Source organism: Magnolia sinica, chromosome 18 (genome assembly GCF_029962835.1).
Source record: "Magnolia sinica isolate HGM2019 chromosome 18, MsV1, whole genome shotgun sequence".
In the NCBI taxonomy this organism is placed as follows: domain Eukaryota; kingdom Viridiplantae; phylum Streptophyta; class Magnoliopsida; order Magnoliales; family Magnoliaceae; genus Magnolia; species Magnolia sinica.
The window spans coordinates 18,028,730-18,055,079 of record NC_080590.1 but is presented as its reverse complement, the minus strand read 5'-3'; the positions used below and the strand labels follow the sequence as shown (position 1 = coordinate 18,055,079).

At 38.0% G+C, this 26,350-nt stretch overlaps 1 protein-coding gene across 1 annotated transcript; it reads right to left on the bottom strand.

Moving 5' to 3' along the window:
* Positions 1–4,020: 4,020 nt before the first annotated feature.
* On the bottom strand, positions 4,021–13,316 carry LOC131232966 (uncharacterized). Its single transcript, XM_058229507.1, has 9 exons — positions 12,971–13,316; positions 12,754–12,893; positions 12,231–12,297; positions 10,479–10,531; positions 9,873–9,927; positions 9,707–9,781; positions 4,693–4,810; positions 4,489–4,535; positions 4,021–4,396 (listed from the first exon to the last, which is right to left on the bottom strand). Exons 1-9 carry the CDS (start codon positions 13,070–13,072, stop codon positions 4,295–4,297), a joined length of 759 nt encoding a protein of 252 aa, XP_058085490.1. The 5' UTR covers positions 13,073–13,316; the 3' UTR covers positions 4,021–4,294.
* Positions 13,317–26,350: the final 13,034 nt, after the last annotated feature.

Genomic DNA, 26,350 nt, shown 5'->3' with positions numbered 1-26,350 from the left:
AAAATTTGGACTTGTAAACATGATGTATTTTGGATTTCTTTGATGATGTAATCGTTATGAGATGTTGATGGTTTGCATTTCTTTGTAGATGCAGCTCGCCTAATAAAAAAAATCCTCATCCACAAATCGGATTTGGAGTTGGGAAATTTAGTGAGCCTGTTTGCTAAGCTTGGACGTGGTGAGGTAGTTGGAGGCCCGACTGCGGATTTGGGGGTGCGACAATTTCACCCTATGAAAGGCCTGACCTTCAATTAGATAATGTGTTATCAAGTCTTTTCTTACTACCTTTGTCCATGTCCTAGTGGGCCTTTCCCTTATCTTTTAGGGCTCGTTTGGACACACTTTTTATACTTACAATAGTAGATAAGTAAGTTTGCTTTATAATCAATTATAAGTAACTTTTTTTTATTTATTTAAAGTGACTTACCTACGTAGGGCATAATGTAATTGGGCCTCAGGTGCGTCCGGTTCAAAGAAATTCATTCCAGATAAGGAGAAATTGTTGTAAATCGACCATAGCTTTTGATTCAGGTATCATTATAAGATGCATGACCCATCATTCTTTATTATAACAGGCCATTTGAGGTTAACATGTGGGTCGTGTCAATCTGTTTTGCAAAAAAATGCTTCCTTCCAATTCAAAATTGTAAAAATTATTATTTTAGTAATTTTTAATTTTCACTATCTCATTTGTTTTAGAGTTTTAATATATGTAATATTATTAGAAATTACTCCTAATCATTCTAGGAATCATCCCGTGGGACTTTTTATTTTTGATAAAATTTACTATTTCGGATAAATTCTATTTTAGATGAATTAGGATTCCTAATTAGAGTTCTATTTTTTCTTTGTAAGTAATGATTATTGAATAATAAAAATTTGAATTTTCCTTTTTTATCTCATGGATTCAAGAACCCTGTTGATTCAAGGTTTGCCTACCTAAGGTAGATGATGATCTTCCTCCTCACACCCTTCCCTATATTAACTATTTTCAATCATATGGTCCACCTAAATCATGTGGAACTAATTTTTGGGCGCGTAACATGGGGTGATGCACTTGGTGAACAAGGTAGATTTTATATAACATCACAATGGGGCCTACCCAAGCCACCACTAATTTGCTTGCTGGGCCACCAGGACAGAATGTAGTAGAATGACTACTATGTCGATTAATGAGGTAGCTTTTGAAAAGAACAGAAAAAAATTGATTTTCAATCTTTTTGACCATGGTTCCGTAGGAGCAAGTCAAAAGGATTGAGAAATAGAATCATCTTATTTGATTTGTTCTCAATAGCCATGAGATGATCATCTTAGGGTGATCCCTTTGTCGGTCTCTTACTATAAAAGTCAATGAGCAAGCTTGAGAAGCTTCTGGGCCAGTGGGCCCATCAAACTCAATAGGATGAGCGGTATTATTGAACGAAACAAAACAGCGTGCTTAGTTATGATTACGAGAGCAAAGTTTGCGTTTGAAATGCTATCGCCCGAAAGCTATTCAATAGTGTTCCACTCGTTCCATACATTCCCAATACATTTGACGGGTCAACATGCAAGGAATCGAAGCAGATCCGGCCAACAATCAGGGCTCTTAATCAGGTTCTCTTCTATAAAATTCCCTTCTTTTTTTAAAAAAAAATATTTATTTTGGTTTACTGAGAATCGATTTTAAGTAAATTATTGGAATAATAATAGTGATAAATTGGACGGATAGAAAAAGCTTAACCTATAAACCATTTGGCTCATGCTCCATCCACAGTGAAGCCCATCATATTAACAGTATAGATCACCATACCATGGATTTGGGAATCCGTGGTAGCACTTGCATAAGATGGATGCATTAGGAAAGAGTGCATCAAGAACTTACACGTACTCCAGCCGGGAGTAGCCTACATGCCAATCAAGACCATCAGGCTCTTGGCCCCATTTTGGATAGGGTTCCAAAATTCGCATTGATAGAATTATTCTGACCATCGAACTGTGGCCACCCTATGAGCAATTAGAGTCCAAATTCCACCAACATAAATCAGATAGGAATCAGTAGATGCTCGGCTGAATGGTTGCATGTAGGGCTTGATTTGGAAAGGCCATTAAGTGAATTGGTCTAAATTCAGGACCAAATCAGGAGTAGTTGGTTCCAGGAGAGGTCTGGTTTGAATTCCTCGCCAGATTAGTAAATGGATCCCACCCAGGCTCACCACGACCTGAACCCAACGAAAACCGTTGCAACCACGCCATTCTGCTCTTAAACATTTGCACAAATGAACGTAGCTGGTGGCGTAGAAATTTGTACTTCTTATTAACCTACTCACAAGGCAACAATATACTACAATGAAGGGTTTATGCATGTTAGATTTCTTTTGATATCAAAACTTTTAGCAAAAGCTGTTTAATTTTAACAAATGTTTAAGGTTAAACTCAGATATTTTAGCACCTTGGAAGGCCAGACCAAAAGGGTCTCGCCTCAAGGCTTTCCCCCCTGGCACCCCACCATGCAATGATCCAGACCATTCATCAAGAAGTCCTATTGGTAGCTGGTTCTAAACAAATCTTGCTCATCAGAAGTACTCCTTGTCCATAGAAAGCAACTTTTGTCCATAGAAACAACTGTCCAGAATAGCATTTTCTAACTTACATTCACGAGGACGATGATTGTCTCCAGCCAGTTCCATGTCAAAAAATGTACTTCAGGAGCTTCTAGATGAATGCTCCGGGTCACATCGAGGTGGGGCAGAGTGGGGCAGTGGAGCAGATTGGGCGACCTTCCTTGCTTGCAAAACCCTACAGTTGTACTGTGAAATACAAGGTTGCAAACTCAGTAAACCATAGCCAAGTTCACTGAATGTCATACCAGTTTCAGAACTATATGGTTAATATATGAAGAAAAATAATTTCTTCTAATTTACTTTGGAGTAAGACATGAGAGGTATGTTTATTATAACATATAGCATCTTTAAGCTTTACAACTCCAAATGTTGGCGGCCTCCAGCCAGTCCCCAGCCCAGGTAAAGAGGTCTGTCAATCAAGCATGAGAATTAAGCAAAGAATAACTTGTACAAGACTGATGATGACAATGACAATGACAATATATTTACGCTGCATTTGGCATAGGCGGCAAGAAAATAATCTGCAATATCTACTCTTACTAGAATTTACAAAAATCATGAAACGATACTGTGTGGATACATATTAACTTTCTTCTTTATAATAAAATGCAGAGTAGACCCATTTCGTGATTTCTGAATATCGTAAGGGTGCATTTGGTTGCACCAAATATCATGAAGCTTCTAAATTTCATGAGATTTGGTGCAACCAAACATAACCCAAGGGTAGAAATTCCAAATTCATGAACTGTTCTTCTCCACCACTGAAATGGCCACAAGCCAAATACTACGGACATGTTTCGTAGCCACTTAAAATGAGTATCGCATTTTTTAGCTAACATCAATTATGTATTCTAGGGATCCTAGTTATATAATTGTTGGTCATATGTTTAACCCCTACCAAAAAATTGACTTCTAATAAATAATCATTGATTAAATAAAATGAGGTAAACTCATTTTTAAGTGGCACCCAAACAGGCCCCCAGTAAATAATAAATCTAATACCCCATAAAATATTACAATGACAAAGAGGGACTGTGTGTAGTCGTGTAGCCAGGAAAAATTGACACAAGCACGCGAAGATTGGCCAAGCTCCCACGGCCACCTCCCCCAACATCCCCATATCTCCAAACATCGCTGAGGTGGGCAGCCAACCAATCACTGCACAACCAGGTCAGCTTTCACATCCTTGCATGATTATGAATGGTATTCCTATTATATAAATAATGGGTATTCTTATTATGAATGATATTAATTGAACGGGCCAATTTAGCCAATTAATATGGGACTTTTTTGGAATTTGTTGAGGAGTTTGGGGCTGTTTACCTTTTGTAATTGGATGATGCCTTCTCATCCTTTTTTCATCTTAATAAACATGCCGATATCCTTTAAAAGAATGGTATTCCTATAAAAGTAGACATAATGTAGAAATAGGTATGTTTATAAGCCAAAAGTAAACATAATGTAGAAATAGGCAAGTTTATAAGCCAAAACCCAAATTTAAGCCCTCGGCATCAACATGTTTCTCCTCCAAAGACCCCAATGAATAATTCAGATTCAACTTCAACTTTCCCTTCCATTCATTCGGCTTTTCTATTGCTTTTGGGAAGTAAATCAGATGCATTATCACTAAGAAAGGAAAGGAACACAGATTTAAGCACTCATTAAACAGGGAGCGTTTGAAGCCCTTATAATTATTCACTGTCATGTACACGACGGTAGGGCATATGGCGGCGGTCCTTCGCCGCATTTCTCTTTCTCCGCTTCTCAATGAAGTCCTCAAGCTTGCCCGTTGCCTGAAGAATTAAATAACACAGAAAAAGGGGAAATAATAAAATTTCTGTGGACAGTTACGAAACAGACTTCCCATGTAGAGGCTCACATATACCTTGAGATGGTTGTACTTCTCAATTAGTTTCCGTTCCCGTACTTCCGCTGCAGAGCCAGAAATCAGTTATGCTATGAGACAAGTAGCCTGTCTTGTGTGTGTGGGTGTCCTATGGGACAAGTTGCCTGTCTTGTGTGCGCGCGCGCATGCATGTGTGTGTGTGTGTGTGTGTGTGTGTGAGAGAGAGAGAGAGAGAGAGCCAACATTTCTTAAGATAAAATGGTTGTTTTCCCTGCTTTGCCGCTTCTCTTTCTTTCTTCTTATGCTCTGCTAGAATCTTGGTGTCGGCCCTTTTCGCTGATCCTGACCTTTGCTGTTTATCCTGGAGATGAAGTATATGTCAAAATTTAGCATAATCAAGAAACATTAGGTAGCAAAGTTCATAACATAATTTGCTCATCCAAATATTATCAGGTTCCAAAAGTTATTGCAGATGCAGTCAAGTTTCAAGGTTCACGTATTAGATGCATCATCTCAATAATGAACTTGACAAGAATATTATAATACAAGGAATTTAGGACTAATTAGAAAACGGGGAACACAGTGATTTGAAATGAATATCTCTAGGTCAAAGGGTGCCCTTAAAAACTATTTAATAATCCTTGGCCCAGAAAATGATTGTGCTCGCAAAGAGAAAATAAAATGTGAGCAACCACTGCTCTTTCGTAAGTTTTTAATTTCACAGAATACCTATACATATGGTGACACGCATGGATGGATTAACAAGAATGACCATTCATATGCAGGTGCTTTGGCTTTTTTTATGACATCAGAGTGTTCCCACCCTATTTTGAGGCGAGACTATTCCCTGCAGATGCACGCAATCACCCGCAAACCATGTGCATCAAGCAATCCTAGGGAGGGGAATCAAAATCGCATCTGTGGGGAGCACACCCACAACACTTGCTGTTCGCCCAAACCCCATGCATGTATGTGCAGGTGCTTTGTGCTTAGCAATTTGCACAGAAACTATCGATCTCTACTTGCTCACCCTTTGACGCATGCGTGTAATAGTTGTGACAGTGGCAATATTCTGAAAGTGATTTCTGAGGGCGTACCCAACAGTAAAAAGATAAGAGACAACAGACTACTGGTCCGGCATCAGACCGTATCAACATGATCTTTTTTTAACCAAAAGAAGTGGAAAAATATCAGAACAAGAAAATATGAGTCGGTTGTGCCTTTTGACATGCATTGAAAGGCGTATCAGACCATTCTTAAGACTGGTGGCTGCTGGCCCGGCCTACTGAAAGCTGAGTTTTTGAGGCTTCGACCTCTAAATTTGGGGATACAGGTTATGGGAATTAGAAATACTTTGGTTGATCGTCAATCTTCACTGTAATGGGATTTATTAGATAAACATCACAAGAGTCGTAAAAAAACCTCACAAACTAAGATATTTGTGATTACAATCACAAGTATCGTGAATCCAATATAAAGAACAACATAATACTATAAGCAACTATATGCTTATCATCCCAACATACTGGGCAGAACTGTGTTGGCACATATGTGGTGTTCATGTGAGCCTCTTCAATGGACGGTTACAATAGCATCGGTAAAAGAGGAAGGTTGATGACTAGTGGGCAGCTAATTGTAAAACATCTGCCAATCTACCATTTAAAAGCCAACCACCAAATTGTTGATCTAGTGCTCTCTTGCTTCTTTCAACAGTGCATTCACGCTCTAGACAATGTTGGTAGTTATGATGTTGTATCTTCTAACAGGAAAGAATTCGGATACCCATATTTTCTTACCTATACTTGTAAGCCACTAATATGCGATGGGGTTAACCAATTGCATACATTGCAAGACCTCCTCAAATTTAGATGGCCTGAATGTCTTAGCAGCTGACCAAAAGTATTTCTCCAACGATCTATCCTTGGACCCCGTAATCATGTTTGAGAATACATGGTATGCACAATAGCCATGGGTTGCATAAGGGAAGATGGTAGGAACTTCACTGACTAACCCTTTGTGAAAATCCGATATAATAACCAATCTTGGTAGAATTCTGATTGCTCTATGTAAATTGCGAAGGAACCAATTCCAACTATTATTGTTCTCCGATTCTCCAATCCCATATGCTATTGGGAGGTTGTGATTATTTCCATCAAATGCCGTAGCCATGAAGATAACACCATTGTACTTTCCTTTTAAATGTGCCCCATCAATACGCAAAACCCTTCGAAACATCAACTGAAAGTTTCATATGCATTGACCAATTGCGATGAAGCACCAATTGCGATGAAGCATCTCTCAAACTTGTTTGTTTCTTTGTTCACTTGCAAATCCCATCAGTCCGTATTTTTGCCTTTGCTACCTCGTGAAGATACATCGGAAGCTTTGTATAAGACTCATCGTAAGATCCCAAAACCTCTTTCGTTGCAATCTTTTTACCTTTCCATGCTTTCATTTGGCTGATTTCAACTCCGTATTTCTCGAACATTCGATATTGGATGTCTTTTGGCCTGTAAGATAGTCCCGACCTTATGTAGCTAACGGCAAACTCACTACTTATCATACTGCTTGCCTGGCGATGAGCTCTCTCCCTTCCCTTAAAAGTTACTCTACAATGTGCATTCCCCTCAATCCTTGCCTAGCGGTGGCTTATTGCCTTAGAGGACATGCTACATGTGTGTTCCGACCTGTATGCCTTTATTTTGAATACTCATGTGCCGTCCACTATCAACGGATGCATCCTCCAACTGCAACTTTCTACAAAACACCTAACATTGTATCTATGCGTTTGATTTCAAGACCTTATACTGAAAATGGTGACACATCACATACTTGCAAAGAAAATTTTTTAGTTGGCTCTTATCTTTAAATATTTGTCCGACAGCTATTTCAATGGAGTCGTCCACCACATTCAGATATCCCTTATGTTCTGCATTAACGAATGCTGCATCGGCTAGACATATATCCAATGGAATGATATCGGATGGCACAACCACGATATCCATTGGTGTTATGATCTAAGAATATCTTTATATTCTTCGTTGAACGATAAGCCTAAATTCAGGTTAAATGATGACGAAGTGAATTGAACCAAAGGATCAAGACACGGGAGCATCAGTTGAAAGGCCAAGGATATCTGTAGCGTCCTCACTATCCAGCAACCGAAATGACGGCCGCTTACAACTGTCGAGTCTTTGATCACAACACGGAGCGTTAGTTGAAGGGTCGGGAATATATGTAGCGTCATCACTATCCCAAATTCAGGTTAAATGATGATGGAGTGAATTGAACCGAAGGATCAAGACACGGGAACATCAGTTGAAAGGCCAAGGATATCTATAGCGTCCTCACTATCCAGCAACCGAAATGATGGTTGCTTACAACTGTCGAGTCTTTGATCACGACATGGAGCGTTAGTTGAAGGGTCGAGAATATATGTAGCGTCATCACTATCTAGTAACTGAAACGATGACCGCTCGCAACTGTCGAGTCTTCAATCACGACATATGGAGCATTGTTTGAAGGGTCGGCGATATCTGTAGCATCCTCACAATTCAATCCCACACTAAATTCAAGATCCACTATTGGGTGTTGTTCATTCAAATCTACGATCATAGGTTCATGAATGAGAATGGGATCATGGGCACTCTAAACAACATGTTAAATATCAGGACACAATATGTTCGAATGTATAGGAAGGTGTGTGCTCCTCACTTTGACAAAAGGTGTACACCCCACTTTCTCTATACATAGCGGTATCTAAGAATATGGAATCTATTCGCACAAGAGGATATACGCTAGGACATCTTTGCCGTCTTTAATGGTGTGTGGAGGGAGTAATCCACAACTTTGCCCAGCGTACACAACCTTCACTCTCAAATCAAATTCATTTGATGTTGTCTTCATAATATTATGCATTCTAGCTACGAGCTCCTGGCTCATAATTTTATTGCTCACAACAACACATTTTGAGCCCCCACTCTTGTAAGAGAAACTCTCATTTTCATACACACACTCCCCATCATAATAGCATAGGATGGGCCGGAGAGCCATGATCTTCTAATATGAGTTTACATGGAAAAAAAATAGCGGGGGTATTTTTATGCTTACAAAAATAGGATTGAGAGTGTTAAGGGTCTAGGTTGTCATGTGTTAAGGGTTGAGGTTGTCACGTGTTAAGGGTCGAGATTGTCACGTGTTAATGGTTGAGGTTATCATGTGTTACGGGTCCCGGTTGGCATGTGTTAATGGTCGACATTGTCACATGTTAAGGGTCCAAGTTGTCATTTGTTGAGGGTTCAGGTTGCATGTGTTAAGGTTCATACTCGGTTAAAAGCTGGCAGTAAGAAAATTTCAGCTTATGCCTCAAATAATGACTCTAACTATCGTTCCTTTGAAGATAGGATCATTGGAAAATAGTGCGTATGGTGGTGGTGGTGGAACCGATGGAGGAAACTTCAGAGGAAAAAAGTTTTCAGACTAAACAATGGTGAGGAAGCTTCAAAGAATGTCACGACGAAGGTTGCATGCTAGAGAATCGTATGCCGGAAACAAACGCTGGAGGGAAAGTGTTGGTGAGTCCCATGCAAGAAGTTTTCAAGGAAGAAGAACTTGCAAAGAAGTGTAAAAGGTGACAAATATGGGTCCTCGTATTGCTTTGGCCTTACCTAAATGGGCTTCGGACGCCGTCCGTGGGGCCCATTGTAAGGTATGTGTCGAATCCAATATGTCCATTATAGTCATAACCATGGGTCGAAGAATCAATCAGATTTGCATATCAAGTGGACCACAGCCTCATGAAACAGTTGGTGGTGAACGACCACCGTTATCGGTTGTCAAGTTTTGTGGGCCACAGAGCTCGTATTAGCGTGAGGTTAACATCTTCTCAAATAAATGATGAGCCACAAAGGGAATGAACGGATCGGATATGCCTTTCAGTTGGCCCAATGACCAGGTCCTGTCCACACCATGCCTCGGGATCAAAGCTATATAGCTTCTCCTCCACTCAAGGTCCATATGGGTGTTGGGCTCCAAGCAGGGGCATTTTCATCCCCTTATTTTCCAGTTATCTATCAAAGGGCCAAAGAAAAAACCCATGTAAAGCAAGGCCAAATACATGACATAAGAATACCTTGGGGACGTTTTGGTAAAAATCCCAACAAAATAAGGCATGGTCATATAATAGTTATGGTTAGATCAGGGAACCATATTTTAGTAAAAAGGAAAATAAGATCCTTCGACAGTTCCAACTACTTACAATCCAAGCAATGTGATTCTTTAATTCTTCAATGACTTTTGGGTCGTTTGACTTTTTCATCAACTTCTGAAGTTTCTGCATAACCCAAAAAATTACAATAGTTAAGATTTAGCATCAAGAATTAACATGAATGGGTTCCTTTTATAGTAACTCGAGGAAGAGTCACCTCTTTCTCTGCTGGAAGTTCAACCTCAAATAAGAAACTATATCTCTTCCTGAACCTATAACAAAGTAGGTCATCCCAAATTATTTAGTAAAAGATGCTTCCTAAAGTTCAACCTCAAAAAGGAAATTATCTCTCCCTTAATCTATAACAAAGGAAGTCATGCAGAATTAATTATACAGTGAACTATAAAGTAGGATGTTAAATTTTGTAACTTTCATAAAAATGTTACAATTTTGGGTGAACTAAGGGTGAACTATAAAGTAGGATGTTAAATTTTGTAACTACTATAAAAATATTACAATTTTGCTAACTGGTCAATCATTTGTCCTATTACTGTAACGAATGTTGGAAAACACAGTGAGCGGTGGCGTGCACTTTTCCATCACACATCAGATCAGATCCGATCATGCACAGAATCATAATTTCCTTAATCAATTTAGTAAAGAATTACAACTACAAAAGGAAAAGAATTAGTTGCATGAAGCAATTTTTGGATTTAGGAATGAAGAAGATAATCATGAATCATCTGATCCAAGAATCAAACTAAAGACATAAGATGGTATCTCACGTGCAGGACCTTGTAGAAATAATTGGAACAAGGCTTACCCATCCGTGTCAAGCGTTCCACATAAAGATTCAAAACGAGGGTCCCTTGTTACCTGAAAATAGAAACAAAAATTCAGATCTATTCACAAAATCAGAAATGGAGTAAAACTGTAGCAAGCAGTAGTTTAAAGGCAATATAAGTTGGAAGCCTAACGACATGATATTTTCTAGTTCTTTCTAATGGAACTATTTTCTATTGTTAAAAATAATGCTAGTTAAATTGAAGAAAAGAGTACAAGCATCTGGCAGACTACCTCACCAAATGTAACATCTCCTTCTTCCTTCTGTTTTTTTTTTTTTTTTGAAGGTTACCATAAGCTACATCATCAGCCAGTGATTTGCATCCCTATGCAGTATGCATGAGAGAGTTTTATCACCTCAGCATCTGTAGTTAAGTGAATCACTTTATCAAACAGAAGATGCAAATGCAAAGGGGAAGAAACCCTGTTGGCTGATCCAATTGCAATGAGGTAGTTGCATTCAATCCAGAATGAGAAAGGCAGACCATCCTTCAAAGCTGACACAACACAGGAAAGATTTGATTCTAGAAAATTGGAAACCGAATAAAAGAAGAAAATGTGACAGAATTTTTGCAGAAGAACTTACCAAAACACGACACACGAGCAAAATATAGGCATTACTCTTCTTCTTCTTCTTCTTTTTTCCTTTTTTACTAGAGCTACAATGCCCATTTGAAGTTTTTCTAACAGTCATTTCGTTTTCTAGCTTCTTTTTTTTCAAGCTATTTCCTACTTGTATGTTGGGATTTGGGAAGATTTTCTAAAAGAATCCTGGTAGCTTTCTCCTTTTGTTCAGTTTGCAATCATCTAGAATTACATTGTCCCTGTTCTGCATCAGGAGCCAGCTCTTACATTCACTGGGATCGTTTTCTCCAGCTACCAGCACATATACTATGAGGCATCCACCACATGCATTTAGCATTTGAACTTAATCAAATCTGCCTAAGTTGTAGGCATCACTAAGGATGGGGCAATCCTTACAAAAATAAAAAATAAAAAAAAATCACTACAGATGGGGCATAACCCAAAATTAGACTCATAGGATAATCATAATTGTTAGATAGGTGGAAATTTTGCACATTGATTGTGACTTTTCAACATTTTCCTTCTAACCATTCATTTGGCAGCCCTTGATCAAAGGATCTTGACTGTTGAACCAGTGTGGTGTTTAAGTTATGCCCTATACATATTCCACAGTTCGGAGGGTCTGAAATGAATTGCATGCATTTTGTGATTGGGAGGTGGAATCGGAAACACCTACAGATCCTGAGAGTGTGAGCATTCAAGGGTGAGGAAATAAGCCATGTTTATACTTTTATGACCTTGGCAGTTCCAAAACTCCATAAACCATAAGACTACCATGTTTGGATGTACTTTGGAAATTAAGCAGAAGTGCTTGATTTCCACCCATATCAGCCATGAGATAAAACGGCTATCATCACCCCATAAGATTCAGTGCAGAAATCAAGGTGCAAATGAATTTTTTGCACTTGATTTTTCATGCTGTCACCGACACATAGCAAAACAGATAACCGTTGAGAATTGAAAATCCATATGGAACCTAAATCGCACAAGAAAAAATTCAATATTAATTGAACACAGGAAACAGGCATTTCCCCGAACTATATATATATAAATATATATATATTGAAGATTAAATACTTAGAAAATTTCAATATAGCCAAAAAAAAAGAAAAAAAAGAACACAAATATCATGAGAAAAAGCAATCACCTTCTTACGCGCTTGAATGACTTCCCTAAACCTCCCCACTGGCTTCTTGCTGCTCATCTCCATCGGCCTTCATCATAAAACTCCATTATCAGATTCAATTAGGGGAAAAAAAAACACAGAAAAGAATCAATCTACAGAAACGATGCAATATGCAATGCTTAACCCTATTTGGTCTGTATGGCCCATAGTTCAGTGATCCAACCCATTCATATTCAACGGAAAGACAGAAGCGACAGACTCAACAGCTAGCACCTCCCAAACTAGGAAACTTTCGTTGCACATGCCATCCATAGTGGGGCACCCATCATATCAACGGTCCATATCACCTGACCCTGCTTCCCTCTCTGACAAACTGAAAGCCCTAGCATCGCCGATCGACCAACGTATAAAACCACGACAGAAAGAAAACTACTATATACACCCACCCCAATCGATTTCCATAAACCCGTCTTCGATTCTAGAAATCATTCCAATTCCTGGAGTTGAAGACGAATGTTAGAAAACCAAGCACCGAAAGAAATACCTGTTCTTGTTAGCTCTCCTATGCTTATTCTCAGAAGCGGATTTCGGAAGAGTGGAATGAAACCCTTTCGAGCGCGCTTTCTGCAGCTCTTCGAATGTGACATCGGCGAGCTCTCGCTCCAGCTCTTCCTCCTCTTCTTCCTGTAGTTATTGCTGTTAGAGAAATCAGATTTACAAAAAAAGACCCGTTTGGCAGTGGAACAAATTGCAATTCGAACCTCTTCTTCTACTTCTGAAGAGGAAGGAGATTGATGTTCGTCGCTCTCGTCGAGCATGCTTTTGCTGGAAGTGGCCACGACTGTGTGGTTCTTCCTTTCCATCCAATGGTACTGATGGTTCAAGAGTACGCTGTAGAATGCAGTGAGAGATTGTAACGCGATAAGAAATCGATTGATGCGCACCGATAAAATGCTCACGAGATGGAGTGGAGGTGTAAAAGAGGAGATGAAAACCCTAAAACAGGGCTGGCCCGAGGAATCTCTGCTGCAAACTGCAATTTCATATGCATCTTTTTTAATCACAGGAGGAGAAGAGTTCTTCCTAACGATGGATTCACACGAGTGCCAACTTCATGAACGTGTGAGTGGTCCTGCCGATTCATCAGGTGGAGGCTAGCACGAGCGGCGCCATGTTTCCCATAGCCCAGTGACCCAAAGTTCTGTAGGGCCCACCGTGACATCTGTTCGGTCCATAAATTCTTTGGCTCATGTCAGGACATTGGCCTAAGATGAGGCTCTTAGATCGCTTAATATTTATGCACGTATTAGACAGAATCATGCGGGAGCCACGTGTGTATGGTGTGAGACATTTTCATCCTTTCTAAATGACTTTTTTTTTTTGTCATATAGGTGTGGCCCACTAGTAAATGGATCAAATCTCTCGCAGCAAATGGCCTCTTCAATCTCTCCTGGTACAATTGCCCCGTATTCTCCTATTAAATGTGTGGCTTATGATGATGTATGATTCAATGCATGTGGGGCCCGTTTTCAATGATTCAAAGATGTTTGGTCTTTCCTTTGTTTTCTGATCGTGAGTTGGTAGGCTACCATGTCGAAAGGGTTGTGATCTTAGGATGCCAGTTACCTATTCTACGGAGCCCATGTAACCAATTCTATGTGGGCCCACTCTAATATCTATGTGACATCTACTCCATCCATTAATTTGCAAGATCATGACAGGATGTAATCCGGAAATGAAACAAATTCAAAACTGGAGAGAGCTACCCACTTCAAGGCCGACATTGAAACCTTCTCGAGGCCCACCATGATCTAATATGCCATCCAACTTGTTTCAAAAGGTGGTTCCCATTAGGATGCCGAGTAAATACAAATATCATTTTGATTCAAAACTTTTGTAGCCCCAATGAAGTTTCAATGGTGGGTGATCAATCCCCATTGTATCTCATGGTATGGCCCATTTGAGTTTTGCTTTTATTTTATTTTTTTGGCTCACATCTCAAAATGTGAAACTGATGAACTAAGTAGATGTCAGGCGGCCATCACAGTCAGTGAACCCATAATGCTTTGGGTCACACAATTCCATATAGAGAGATCACATGCAACTCAACTTGCATCCATGATTTTTTTAAATAATTTGATTAAAAGGAGCTAAGAAACGAACTAAAAAATTAACCTACAACCACTCAACTAGCCAAGGACTCAATACAAGAAAGCCCACCCTATCACATTTTGTTGAATTTACTGTTTAGTGGATGGCCTACACCGAGAATTTTTGTTTGGAGGTACTTTGATACGCCACTTTTTTACTGTGTTGTAAGCCTTCTAAAGGTGTAACAGAGGTCTTGTATGCTGTGCTCCGGATTCAAACGAGCTCAAATCCTCAAAAAGCCTATATCTGGTCTTAATACCGTAATTGTATCAACTTTGATTTACACCACTAAGATAGATTACTATCTTTTAACCTTGAGAAACAAAAACAACTTAGAGGCAAAAGAATGAGGAGATGTATATACTCTTCAAATGTGCTAGGGATGAGTGTATATAGGCTTTAGGTGATATTCAGTAACACATAAACACATCTGTGCATCCCTTAGTGAATACATGTATGTGTCATTTCTGAATAGATGCATCTTTTGATGGTAACATGTATATATCATTATGAATATACATGTATTTTGTAGAGGATATATGCATGCACATTTAATTGAGACACAAGACACGTGCATGATAGGTTTGAAACATATGCAATAATCTACCACTTGTTTCAAATTCATGTCTCACATGATCCTTCATATTTTTTCAAATTCTTAGACAGATGGTGAGTTCCTTCTGTATTAGGAATATTGTATATAAATCATGTATCTTTTTTACTTGAACATTTAGTGCAAATGGATCAAAGTACATCAAGGTGTATAGTTAGCTTCATCTAACATTGTTGACACAAAAATTTGATACTTAGCTAAAATGGGCCCTCACACATCCAATTGCAGTTATGCACCACATCAACTTAGCTCTGGGCTCTAGTAGCTCTGTGCAAAATAATGGGATCATCGCGTCACAACAAGGAAGTAGAAGACCGATGACAGACCCTATGCCACAAACTATTAAGGCAATGGTAGAAGCCCACGCCTCTTGGTAGTAGGAAAATTGAGCCCACGAGCCTATAAACAGCCTCCTAAGCATTCATTTTGATATATGCATAGATATACAAAAAAAAAAAAAAATACACAACAAAAGAGAAATATGCATCCTAAAAAAAGATAAATACGACCAAGATTTGGACTTTGAAACATTAGGCACAAACGCACATTAAAATGAACCTCACTTACCTAAATGCCAATGATAACTATATGAGACACATAATGGCTAACAAAAAAGTTAGAACGATCCTTTTAAACCCATAATTATAACAATACATTCTCAAATAAATGTGTAACACTGGAATTATTAGTGTATCAAATCAATTTTCTTACTGCAACAGTTATAAGCCTCGTACAATAGTACATAGCATACATCAAGCTACCGAAAATCCTTGAATGTTTAAGTTGAGATATGCTTTTTATATTTCTTATCAACTTAATAGGGAATATGGATTGAAATACAATCCTATCATTTGAATTATATAAGAATTTTTTTTAATGTAATGGGATTATATATGTAAACACAGTTCAATATTTTTTAATGGTTTTGATTTCTAAAATTACGTTAGCTTCTCCTATGCCTTTTATGTTGAAGTTAAAAGAAGTAAATTCTTAAAACCATTGATACTCTCTATATCAGTTAAAAAAAAAAATCAATATATCATCTACATATAAGTAAATTATTACGCTATAGTATTCTTTGAATTTGGTATAAGCACATGTCTCCACCACTTATCTTACATTTGCAAGAAATCATAACTTGATTCAATTTCTTATGTCATTATTTAAGTATTTGCTTGGTTAACTCACACATCTACTTCTCTTACCTTTATAATAAACTTTTGAGTTATTTCATGTATATTTAGTTCTCTAAATCATCATTTATTAATGTTGTTTTTTATATTCATTTGGCAAAAAAGAATGTCATAAATAAATGTCATGGTAACAAAAAAAAATTCCGATTATAACTGCTCTAGCCACATGGGCACATATATATAGAATATTTATGTATTCTTGTTGTTGAAATCCTTTAGCCACTAATTTGGTTCTATATATACTTATTGATTGTTCCGTTTAATATTTTGTTTTTTTCAATATTAACTTAGTTAAAAAGAAATCTTTTGTTTTTTTCAATATTAACTTAGTTAAAAAGAAAAGTCACAAGAGATTTTTTAAACCAAAAGAGATCTTTATTCTCTTTATCTTTAAGTATTTACAACTTTCAATTTTTTTAATACCTTTGATTCTCATCTAGTTTGTCCAAACCTCATTTTCTTCCAAACAAAAGGAAAGGTCTTCTTTAGTGGATGCCTCTTGTTCCTGTTTAATTCCCTTCATTTTAAAAGTTATTTATATTTTTACATCTATTTCTCAAGATTAATAAGTCTCAAGCCAAGATATAAATCCACCAAGTCAAAATATTTTATCCGATGCTATAGAGTACATTTCATTCCAATTACTTCTTTCCACGGAGAAGCATTGCTAGAATTCACTGTCTCCAATTGTTCCCAAGAAACTTGTTTTAACTAGTTAATTAAAAACTGAACTTTTTATCACTACCAAACAACTCCTAAATGAATTAATAATCCTAAATCTAACTTATACATGACTCATTATATGGGGGCCCAACTTAACCTACTTAAAATCAACGAGCCCAAATTCAATCCACCAAGTTGAACTGTGATCCTGTCAAGCTCGATGTAACGTGACTGATTCAATTTCCTTTGATAGCTGCTTGTTTGTATGGCCCCTCATCTAGGGGTTTGAATCATAAATGGATCTGAAACCTACTTTATGAACCTTTAAAAATATTAAACAATTCTTTCCATCTTAACACTTATAAATTTTTTTGAGTATTATTAGGATGGTCAACACGTCGGGCTTTTAAGGTTTAACTTTGGCCCGGATTCTGAATTGTTGAAGCCAGGCTTACTTAAAATTTTGATTTTGCTTGGCCTGAGCCCAACCCATTGATAAACCTGGGCATTATAGCGATTATTGGGAATGATCCATGCGACTGGACATGTGGCACTTACCATCCATTTGAGTTGTGTGGTCTCCCCCTCTTTGTGAAATTCAAACAGTGTATTTAGTTCGCCTCTTCATCAGCACAACACATCCCTAGAGTCACCCCATCAAAAACACAGGTGGGACATACCATACAGATCAACATACAATCATGTCCAAAACACACACACATTCACTTCTTGTGGCCCACCAAAATTTTGGAATGGATTAAGATTGGGTCGATCCCTTGGGATGCACTTAATAAATGGGGTGGATGACAAATACACAACAGGGCAGACCCACGCTGAAGGAGGTTTTGATGGTGCATGTCCCCGTGTACACCATTGTTCTCTTTGGTGTGGCCAACCTGAGTGATGGATTAGGCTGGATTTTGGGATTTAGATCTAACATTGGGAGACACATCTAATGTATGGGTTGGATGCAACTCACACAACAGGCTCACACAGGTGGAACCCTTGCAATCATTTCGGATTTATTATCTAAGTAACATGTATGAGTTGTGTTTCGAAACATCCGCGATCTCATCCATCCATTTGAATGATCGCCCACTATTGCAATTCTATCCAGCAAAAATGTACATTGCTGTGGTGAAAGCAATAAATGTTACATCCTTGAGAATTCAATACATCATTTGGGTCATCTACCACACCCAAAATATCGAGTGGACCGCTCATACATTAAATGTGAGCATGTGCACAATAACATTTAACCATCCCTTTGTCATTCTAACAACTTTATTTATTTATTTATTTATTATTATATACATCCAAGTTTACACACCACTGACCTCCGTGATGTTGTTACGTCACCAAGCTCTGTTGGCCCAGCATGATATATGTTCTATATCTGCACCGTTCATCCGTTTGATGAGATTATTTTAGGTCATGAATTTAAAAATGAGATAGATTCAAAGCTCAAATGTACCACACCAAAGAAAGTAATGGGGAGAATGATTACTACTGTTGAAACTTTATTAAGGTCTCCTATGATGTTTATTTGTAATCCAACTTGTTCACGATGTCAGACAGACCTAGATGAAGGGAAAAAAAATAAATATAAGATTGATCCAAAACTTATGTGGCATGAGAAGTATTCAATGGTTCACTTGAGCTTTCGATCTATCTCACTATTGGGCATATGCCTAAAATGATATGGTAAAATGGATGGACGGTGTGGATATGACAAAGACGTCGTGGTGGGACACAAAGAACTTGACATCAATACACTTGGGAGGTCACACGCCACGCAATTCCTTTCTTGTTTAGATCACTTTACAAACCTCTGTCTTATCTTCTCCGGACAAAGAAGCATTAAAATGTTGCCTGCCTCATAAAAGCAGGATCAAAACCACTTTTCTGAAAGCTATCTTCCGGGAGAAGTAAATTGCGTGGTGTGCCATCCTTGGTGGTGTGCTCATGTGGTAAAGTTTTATGGGCCGTATCATATTGTATGTGTTATATCCACACCGCCCATCCATGTTGCAGATCATTTTTGGGCCACACCATAAAAGCAGTGGGGACATTGTCAACCACTGCCGGAACCTTTTTAGGGCCCACCAATATGCTTATTTGCCATCCAACCTGCTCATAGGGTCACACGGACCTGAATACCGAAGGAAAACACAAATATCTACTTGTTCCAAAACATTTATGGCCGGAAAAGTTTTCAATGATAGGCATTCAATACCCACAACTTTCGTTAGTATGGCCTACAGGTATGTGTTGGAGTAATAAACGTCCTTGATATATACTGATTTATATTGATATACCCCTTTGAGATAGACAGGCTTTTAGAGTAAATGATTGTTTGAGATAGTATCAGAAAAGAAAATCATACGAACAAATCTCAAGAGCTGCAAATATACCCCCTAATATGTTAATCCACAGGGGGCGTCTCATAAGGGGGTCCCGAAAATCAGTTCCAGATAAAGTATGTTACTTATTCCTTGAGACAAGGATAGTCAGTATTTTTATTTTAACCGTCCAATTAGGTAGCCTTAATTTTTGCTTCATTAAACATTTAGAGTGCGACCCGTAAACTGGACGATTCAATTTGACTTAATTATATCCCAAGTGTGCAATTTTAAATAACTTTCTAGTGCATGTGTATCATCCATCATACCTTTGGTGAGCCCAAAAATTTCTCTTCATTATCTTGGGAGCAGATCAGGGGGCCCACCTTGATGATTTTTTGTATATCCAAGCCATTCATCTGTTTTTCTGGCCTATTTTAATATAGAGATTAAAAATTTAAGCAGATCTAAGTCTCGTGTGGACCACAACACGTGAAACAGTGGTGATTGAACGTGCACTGTTAAAAACTTCCCAAGGCCCACCGTAAGTAGATCCATCATATTTATTTGTCATCAAACCGTTGATGAGCTCAATCAAACCCGGATGCAGGAAAAATACAAAGATCACCTTAATCCAAACCTTTTATGTCATTGACCACTTTTTCGAATGGTGTGGTCCACTAGAGACTACGATCTGTTTAAAATTTTGGATATAGTCATGAAGTGAGCTTAGAAAACGGATGGGCGGCATGGATATACAACAGATTCATCAAGCTTGGACCCACACGGTAAGGATGACACCCACTAAAGTGTTACCTGGGTAACACCCAGTTGGCTCCCCCATCATTTCATGCCCATAAATTCAACTAATTAAAAAGTCGCAAGTGCACTCGGACACGCAATTTGAGCTATCCAATGGCTATAAATTAATCACAGGCTCATTAGATTACTTGGAAGATATTTGGTTACATCATTTAGCCTTGATTTGCAATTAAAATGTGACCTTAAATCTGTTGTAATCTCTTTTATGTAAATATAGATGAATATATGAAATCCAAATCATTGGATTCATATTACAATTCTATTGGGAATGACGTGGACAGCTAGCCATCTTCAATTCCATTTATGTCAAAAATAAATATACAGCAAATTTTAATCCCAACTAACTAGGCTGTACTTTTCATATCAGCTCTCCAATCAGAACAAATAAAGGGAAACCCACTTCTCGAAAATTATTTTAAATTAATGGCTATAAGAAATAATCACATGCAGTGGTCATATTTTCTCTTCACTAATACAACACATGTTGAATATTTTTATTTGTGAAAAGTGGGCCACACCATGATGATCACCCAGTTTGCACATAATCTAATCCCCTCATCAATGCTTAAGTAGTCATTTTAGTTCCATGTCTTGCCTTTGCATGTCAAAGTGGACCCATATATGGGAGCAGTTTAAGTGGGGCCCTCTTTTCACATACCTCGGTGCAGCCCTGATCATGGAATACTATACAAATTGCAAGTGGACAACACTACACAAACAAAGGTAATTGACTGATAAATAATTATAATGGACTACACTATCGTTGCGAACAATACAAAATTGCACCTAAAATCTTTAAGTTCACACTATGCAGCTTGCCTTGTAAGTTAACCTAGTGAGTTACGCTTAATATATATATATATATATATATATCACAGAAACATTATTAGGGGTGTATATTGAGTCAAACTGAGTCGAGCTATCCTCAGCTCAACTCGGCTCGAACAATGGCTGACCTCAGCTCGAACTCGGCTCAGCTCGATCCTCGAGCCTGACCGGTCAGCACAACTCGGTTCGGTTAGTAGCTCGGGCTAGCTCGGGTCAAGTTCGAGCCAAGATTGATCCGAGTTCGCCATTTAGGCATTTCCACAAACACCTTAATTGCAACTTCAAAATCTCACTGTTTTACAAACAGAGGCAATAGTTTTACAGGTATTTTCTCAAACACCTTCTAAATAACATTTAAAAAAAAAAAAAAAAAACAAAGAGAAAAATGGTATTTGTTTCATGTACATACCTTCCTTGCCACCGGCCACATTTCGTTGAGTCATTTTATCAAACAGTTGGTAAGCAACATCAATGGCAAAGTAGCCGAGTCACCAAACTAGTTTGATCCAAGTTCGATTCGAGTCAAGTCGAGCTGGGGCTGGGGCCTGCTCGAACTCATTTTCGAGCTCAAAAAATCAACTCGACTCGGCTCAAACTCAGCTTCGAACCTAGTCGAATCGAGCTTTTTCGAGTCGAGTTGAGCGAGCTAGCTAACAGAGCTAGCTCAGTTCGTGTACACGCCTACCCATTGGATTACTTGGCAAAAATTGGTTACAACATTTAGCCTTGATTTGCAAATAATTTGTGACCTTTAAAATTTTGTTGTAATTCTTTTCTATAAATATAGATGAATATATTAAATTCAAATCATTGGATTCATATTACAATTTTGTTGAGAATGACGTGGATGGCCAACCATCTTCAATTCCATTTATGTCAAAAATAAATATACATCTACACAAATTTTAATCCCAACTAACTAGGCTGTACTTTTCATATCAGTTGTCCAATCGGAATAAATAAAGGAAAACCCGCTTCTCAAAAATTATTTCAAATTAATGGTCATGAGAAATAATCACATGCAGTGGTCATTATTTTCTCTTCGCTAATATGGTACACGTTGAATATTTTTATTTGTGAAAAGTGGGCCACACCATGATGATCACCCAGTTTGCATATAATCCAATTCCCTCGTCGATGCTTAAATAGTCATTTTAGTTCTAATAGTCGTCTTGCCTTGCATGTCAAGGTGGACCCATAAATGGGAGCGGTTTAGGTGGGGGGGCCCTCTTTTCACCTACCACGGTGCGGTCCTGACCATGGAGTACTATACAAATCGCAAGTGGACAACACTACACAAAACAGAGGTGATTGACTGATAAATAATTATAATGGACTACATTAGTGTTGCAAACAATGCAAAATTGCATCTAAAATCTTTAAGTTTACACTATGCAGCTTGCCTCGTGAGTTAACCTAGTGAGTTAGGCTTAATTAACATATTTGAATATATATATATATATATATATATATATATATATATATATATATATATATAGGCCCATTGGATTACTTGGAAGACATTTGGTTATAACATTTAGCCTTGATTTGCAATTAATACGTGACCTTCAAAAATCTATTGTAATCTCTTTTTTATAAATATAGATGAATATATGAACTTCAAATCATTGGATTTATATTACAATTCTATTGAGAATGATGTGGATGGCCAACCATCTTCGATTCCATTTATATCAAAAATAAATATACACCTACGCAAATTTTAATCCCAACTAACTATGCTGTATTTTTCATATCAATTGTCCAATCAAAACAATTAAAGGAAAACCTGCTTCTCAAAAATTATTTCAAATTAATGGTTATGAGAAATAATCACATGCAGTGGTCATTACTTTCTCTTCGCTAATATGGCATGTGTTGAATATTTTTATTTGTGAAAAGTGAGCCACACCATGATGATCACCCAGTTTCCATATAATTCAATCCCCTCATCGATGCTTAAATAGCCATTTTAGTTCTAACAGTCATCTTGCCTTGCATGTCAAGGTGGACCCATATATGGGAGCAGTTTAGTTGGGGCCCTCTTTTCACCTACCACGATGCGGCCCTGACCATGGAGTACTATACAAAGAGCAAGTGGACAACACTATATAAAACAGAGGTGATTGACTGATAAATAATTATAATGGACTACATTAGTGACGCAAGGATGAACGTGATGAGGTCGAGCGCCATCTTCCTCAAGAGGATAACTACTCCGAATCCACGGAGCTTCTCTGGACTCATCACACAGACTTCTCGAATTCACAAGGAAAGAAAGCAAGAAAATAGAAATAAATTCTAATAAATTTGAGATTTAATTGATGAATGAAATAAACAACTTCACAACCCTTTAATATAGGGATACCAAGCAATGGAAGAGACATCAGAAGCAAACTATAATTAGAACTCTCTAAAATTCGTAACTTACTATAAATAGTAAATTTACTTTTTATAGTAAGTTTCTTATGTAGCTTAACCACGTTATTTTTCTAATTATTCTAAGCACTTTTCATGTTGGACATAACTCCTAAAGCCCAACGGATGAAGAGTTACAATCAAACTAAAACTTACTATTTATAGTAAAAACGGAATTAAACATGAAATTTGATCGCTAAAGTAGCTCGTCCTACCTCCAAATCATATATAGTGGGTCGAGTAACTCATTCCGGTTTTGCGAGATATGTCTGTTTTAAAGTTTTCGTCGGTCTTAATGATTTTTGCCTCTGATCGGGCCTTCTTTGATCCATCTTGGACATGAAAGTGTTCGCGGCCCGCTCTACATCAATTAGCGTTGCAAACAATGCAAAATTACATCTAAAATCTTTAAGTTCACACTATGCAGCTTGCCTCGTAAGTTAACCCATTGAGTTAGGCTTTAATTAATAGGTTTGAATATATATATATATATATAAAAGGTTAGAAGTGAACTTGATTTAAAATATTTGATAATGAAATCCGGTATACTCATGGGTTGAGTGCGTCACCAGAAGTGGAGTAGGGAAGCCGAACCACTATACATGCTTGTGTTTGATATTATTATTTAAGCACTTGTTTTATTACGAATATGTGATTAATTGATGAATTATATGTATGCATGATTAGATGAATGCGAGGAATTAATAATTAACACATCCCCAACACAGATGTAACTATCATATAAGGACTAGTTACTTTATTGGAATATGATTTATATTATATGTGATTGGACCCACTATTGACTTGGAAGCCTAAGTGTTAAATTGTTTCACTTAGTTTAAACATTTGTGGATTTAAAAGGTATAAATTTTATTTGGTCATAATCACTTCTTCTAAGATATAATCTCCATTCTATAGATTCGCCAAGCTTCCACATGTAAAGTTCGTAGGCCCATCACGCACAATTTCAAGATGTAATCCATATATTATGAAAATTGAACGGGAAACGATGAAGATGCACGTCTGAGCTCTGATACCAATGTTAGGAGATCATGTACCTGTAAGCGATTCATTGGATCTAACTGCAGTGGAATATAGAGGTTTGAATGTTGAATTTTTGCAGCTACATCTCACGTTGCAAGAAGTAGGTCACATTGCTTTCACTAGTATAAAAAGAGGTCTAGAGGAACACTTTTCTTCGTACAAGTTTCACATTGTAAATCATGTGGTAGTGATGAAGCCCGACTTTTTTTTTTTTGTTTTTGAAGTAAATCTCTTTGCAACCTTATTGATGCTTGAATTTTTATTTTATTTTTATCATATATTCACGATGCATTTTACCGAAGATGTAGCCACAACCGGGAAAGTAACGGGCGATCGACTACCCTGTAACCGCAACATCCCATGTCTCTGTCTCCAAGAACGTAGGGCCCACTTGAACGACCCACCTTGGAGTTTCAGTTTGGATGGTTGCATGCCTATCATAAGAGCAAAGTTGATATTTACTCCAAACAGAGCGCAGAAATCCATACACATTCACACTTTCTTTCCAAAGTACACGTGATATGAATGCAACTCAATTTAAACAGTCCAAATCATGGTGGCCCACTTATTTGGAATCCAAACATCATAGTGTCAAGCTTGGTCCTTGGCAATTGGTGGAGGATTAAATGAGAATACCCAATGGTCCAAACAGAAGAAAATCATGTACATTGATTGAATAATTCAATATGAATTTGAGAAGTACGCAACAGGTACAGTGCCACTTTTGTGTTGGACGGTTCGGATTGAGGTACGTGCGTGCCAGTGTACACATGGACTTGTGTCATGCAGCCCACCCGATGAAAAGACCAATGCGTTTTCATAACAGACCACTCACCAAGTGGGGCTCACCCATTGAACGTTCAGGATCTCTCACGCACATGGTATATTTGCAGGTGTGACCAGGATAGATGGTCACTTACCCTCTCGAACTCCGCACAGTGCGGACGAGGTGATAGATCAGTATATCCACATCCACGTGTCATATCTTCGACACTCCCAAGGCAGCTACTGGAGCGGATTTGGTGTTAACCGGGAAACACCTCGGTACCGTGTAGGGCCCACCATGATGAATTTTATGTATATCCATGCCATTCACATGTTTTTCCAGCTCATTTTAAGTAGTGGTAAAAAAAAATGAAGAACATTCAAATCTCAAGTAGACTACACCACTGGAAACAGTGGTGAATGACCGCTAAAAACTTTGTGGGCCACAAAAGTTTTGGCTGAAGATGATTTTTGTATTTTCCCGTTATACAGGTCCGTCTGACCTTACCAATAAACATTATGTACCTTACAATGGGCCCTAGGACGTTTTTAATGGTAGAGTGTCCCATTGCCACAATTTCAGTGATGCGGTCTCTTAGTTTTTGAGGCCCCATCTTAAAATGAGCTGGAAAAATAAATTAGATGGTGCCTCTGTAACGCAACAAAAGCAATTTGTGTTTCTTTACATTTATTGGTAATAAAACAACTGGGAATTATTTAAAGGAATATGCTCTTTATAACCACGGATCCTTTTGAAGTTCAACATATTTAAAAATCATATAATAAATGAGTGCCTGGCACGAACATCGCTCGTATCGCTGTGGCTTTACATGATGGACTATCCACATCAAAGGTATGCCCTAACGATGAATGACTCACGTCCAAGGCGAGCTTTGCATAATGGGCAACCCATATTAAAGGTGGGGCCCACATGATAGGCAACCCACATCAAAGGTGGGCTCCATATGATGGGGCAATTAATAATGGTGCCCCCACATGATGGATGATCCACATCAAGTTGGGCTTCACATGATAGACAATTCACGTCAAAGGTCGGCCTAATGATGAGAGACCCATACCCTAGGCGGTCCCGAATGATGAATGACCCACATTGGATGTGTGCCCATATGATAGACAGTCCACATCAAAGGTGGGCTTCACATGATGGGCAATGAATATTGAAGATGAGGACAGTAACATTGATGGCAAGCTCCACATGATGTATAACTATCATTAAAGGCTAGCCCTACCTAATGAACTATGCACATTAAAAGTCAGTCTCTTATGATCTACAACCAAGGT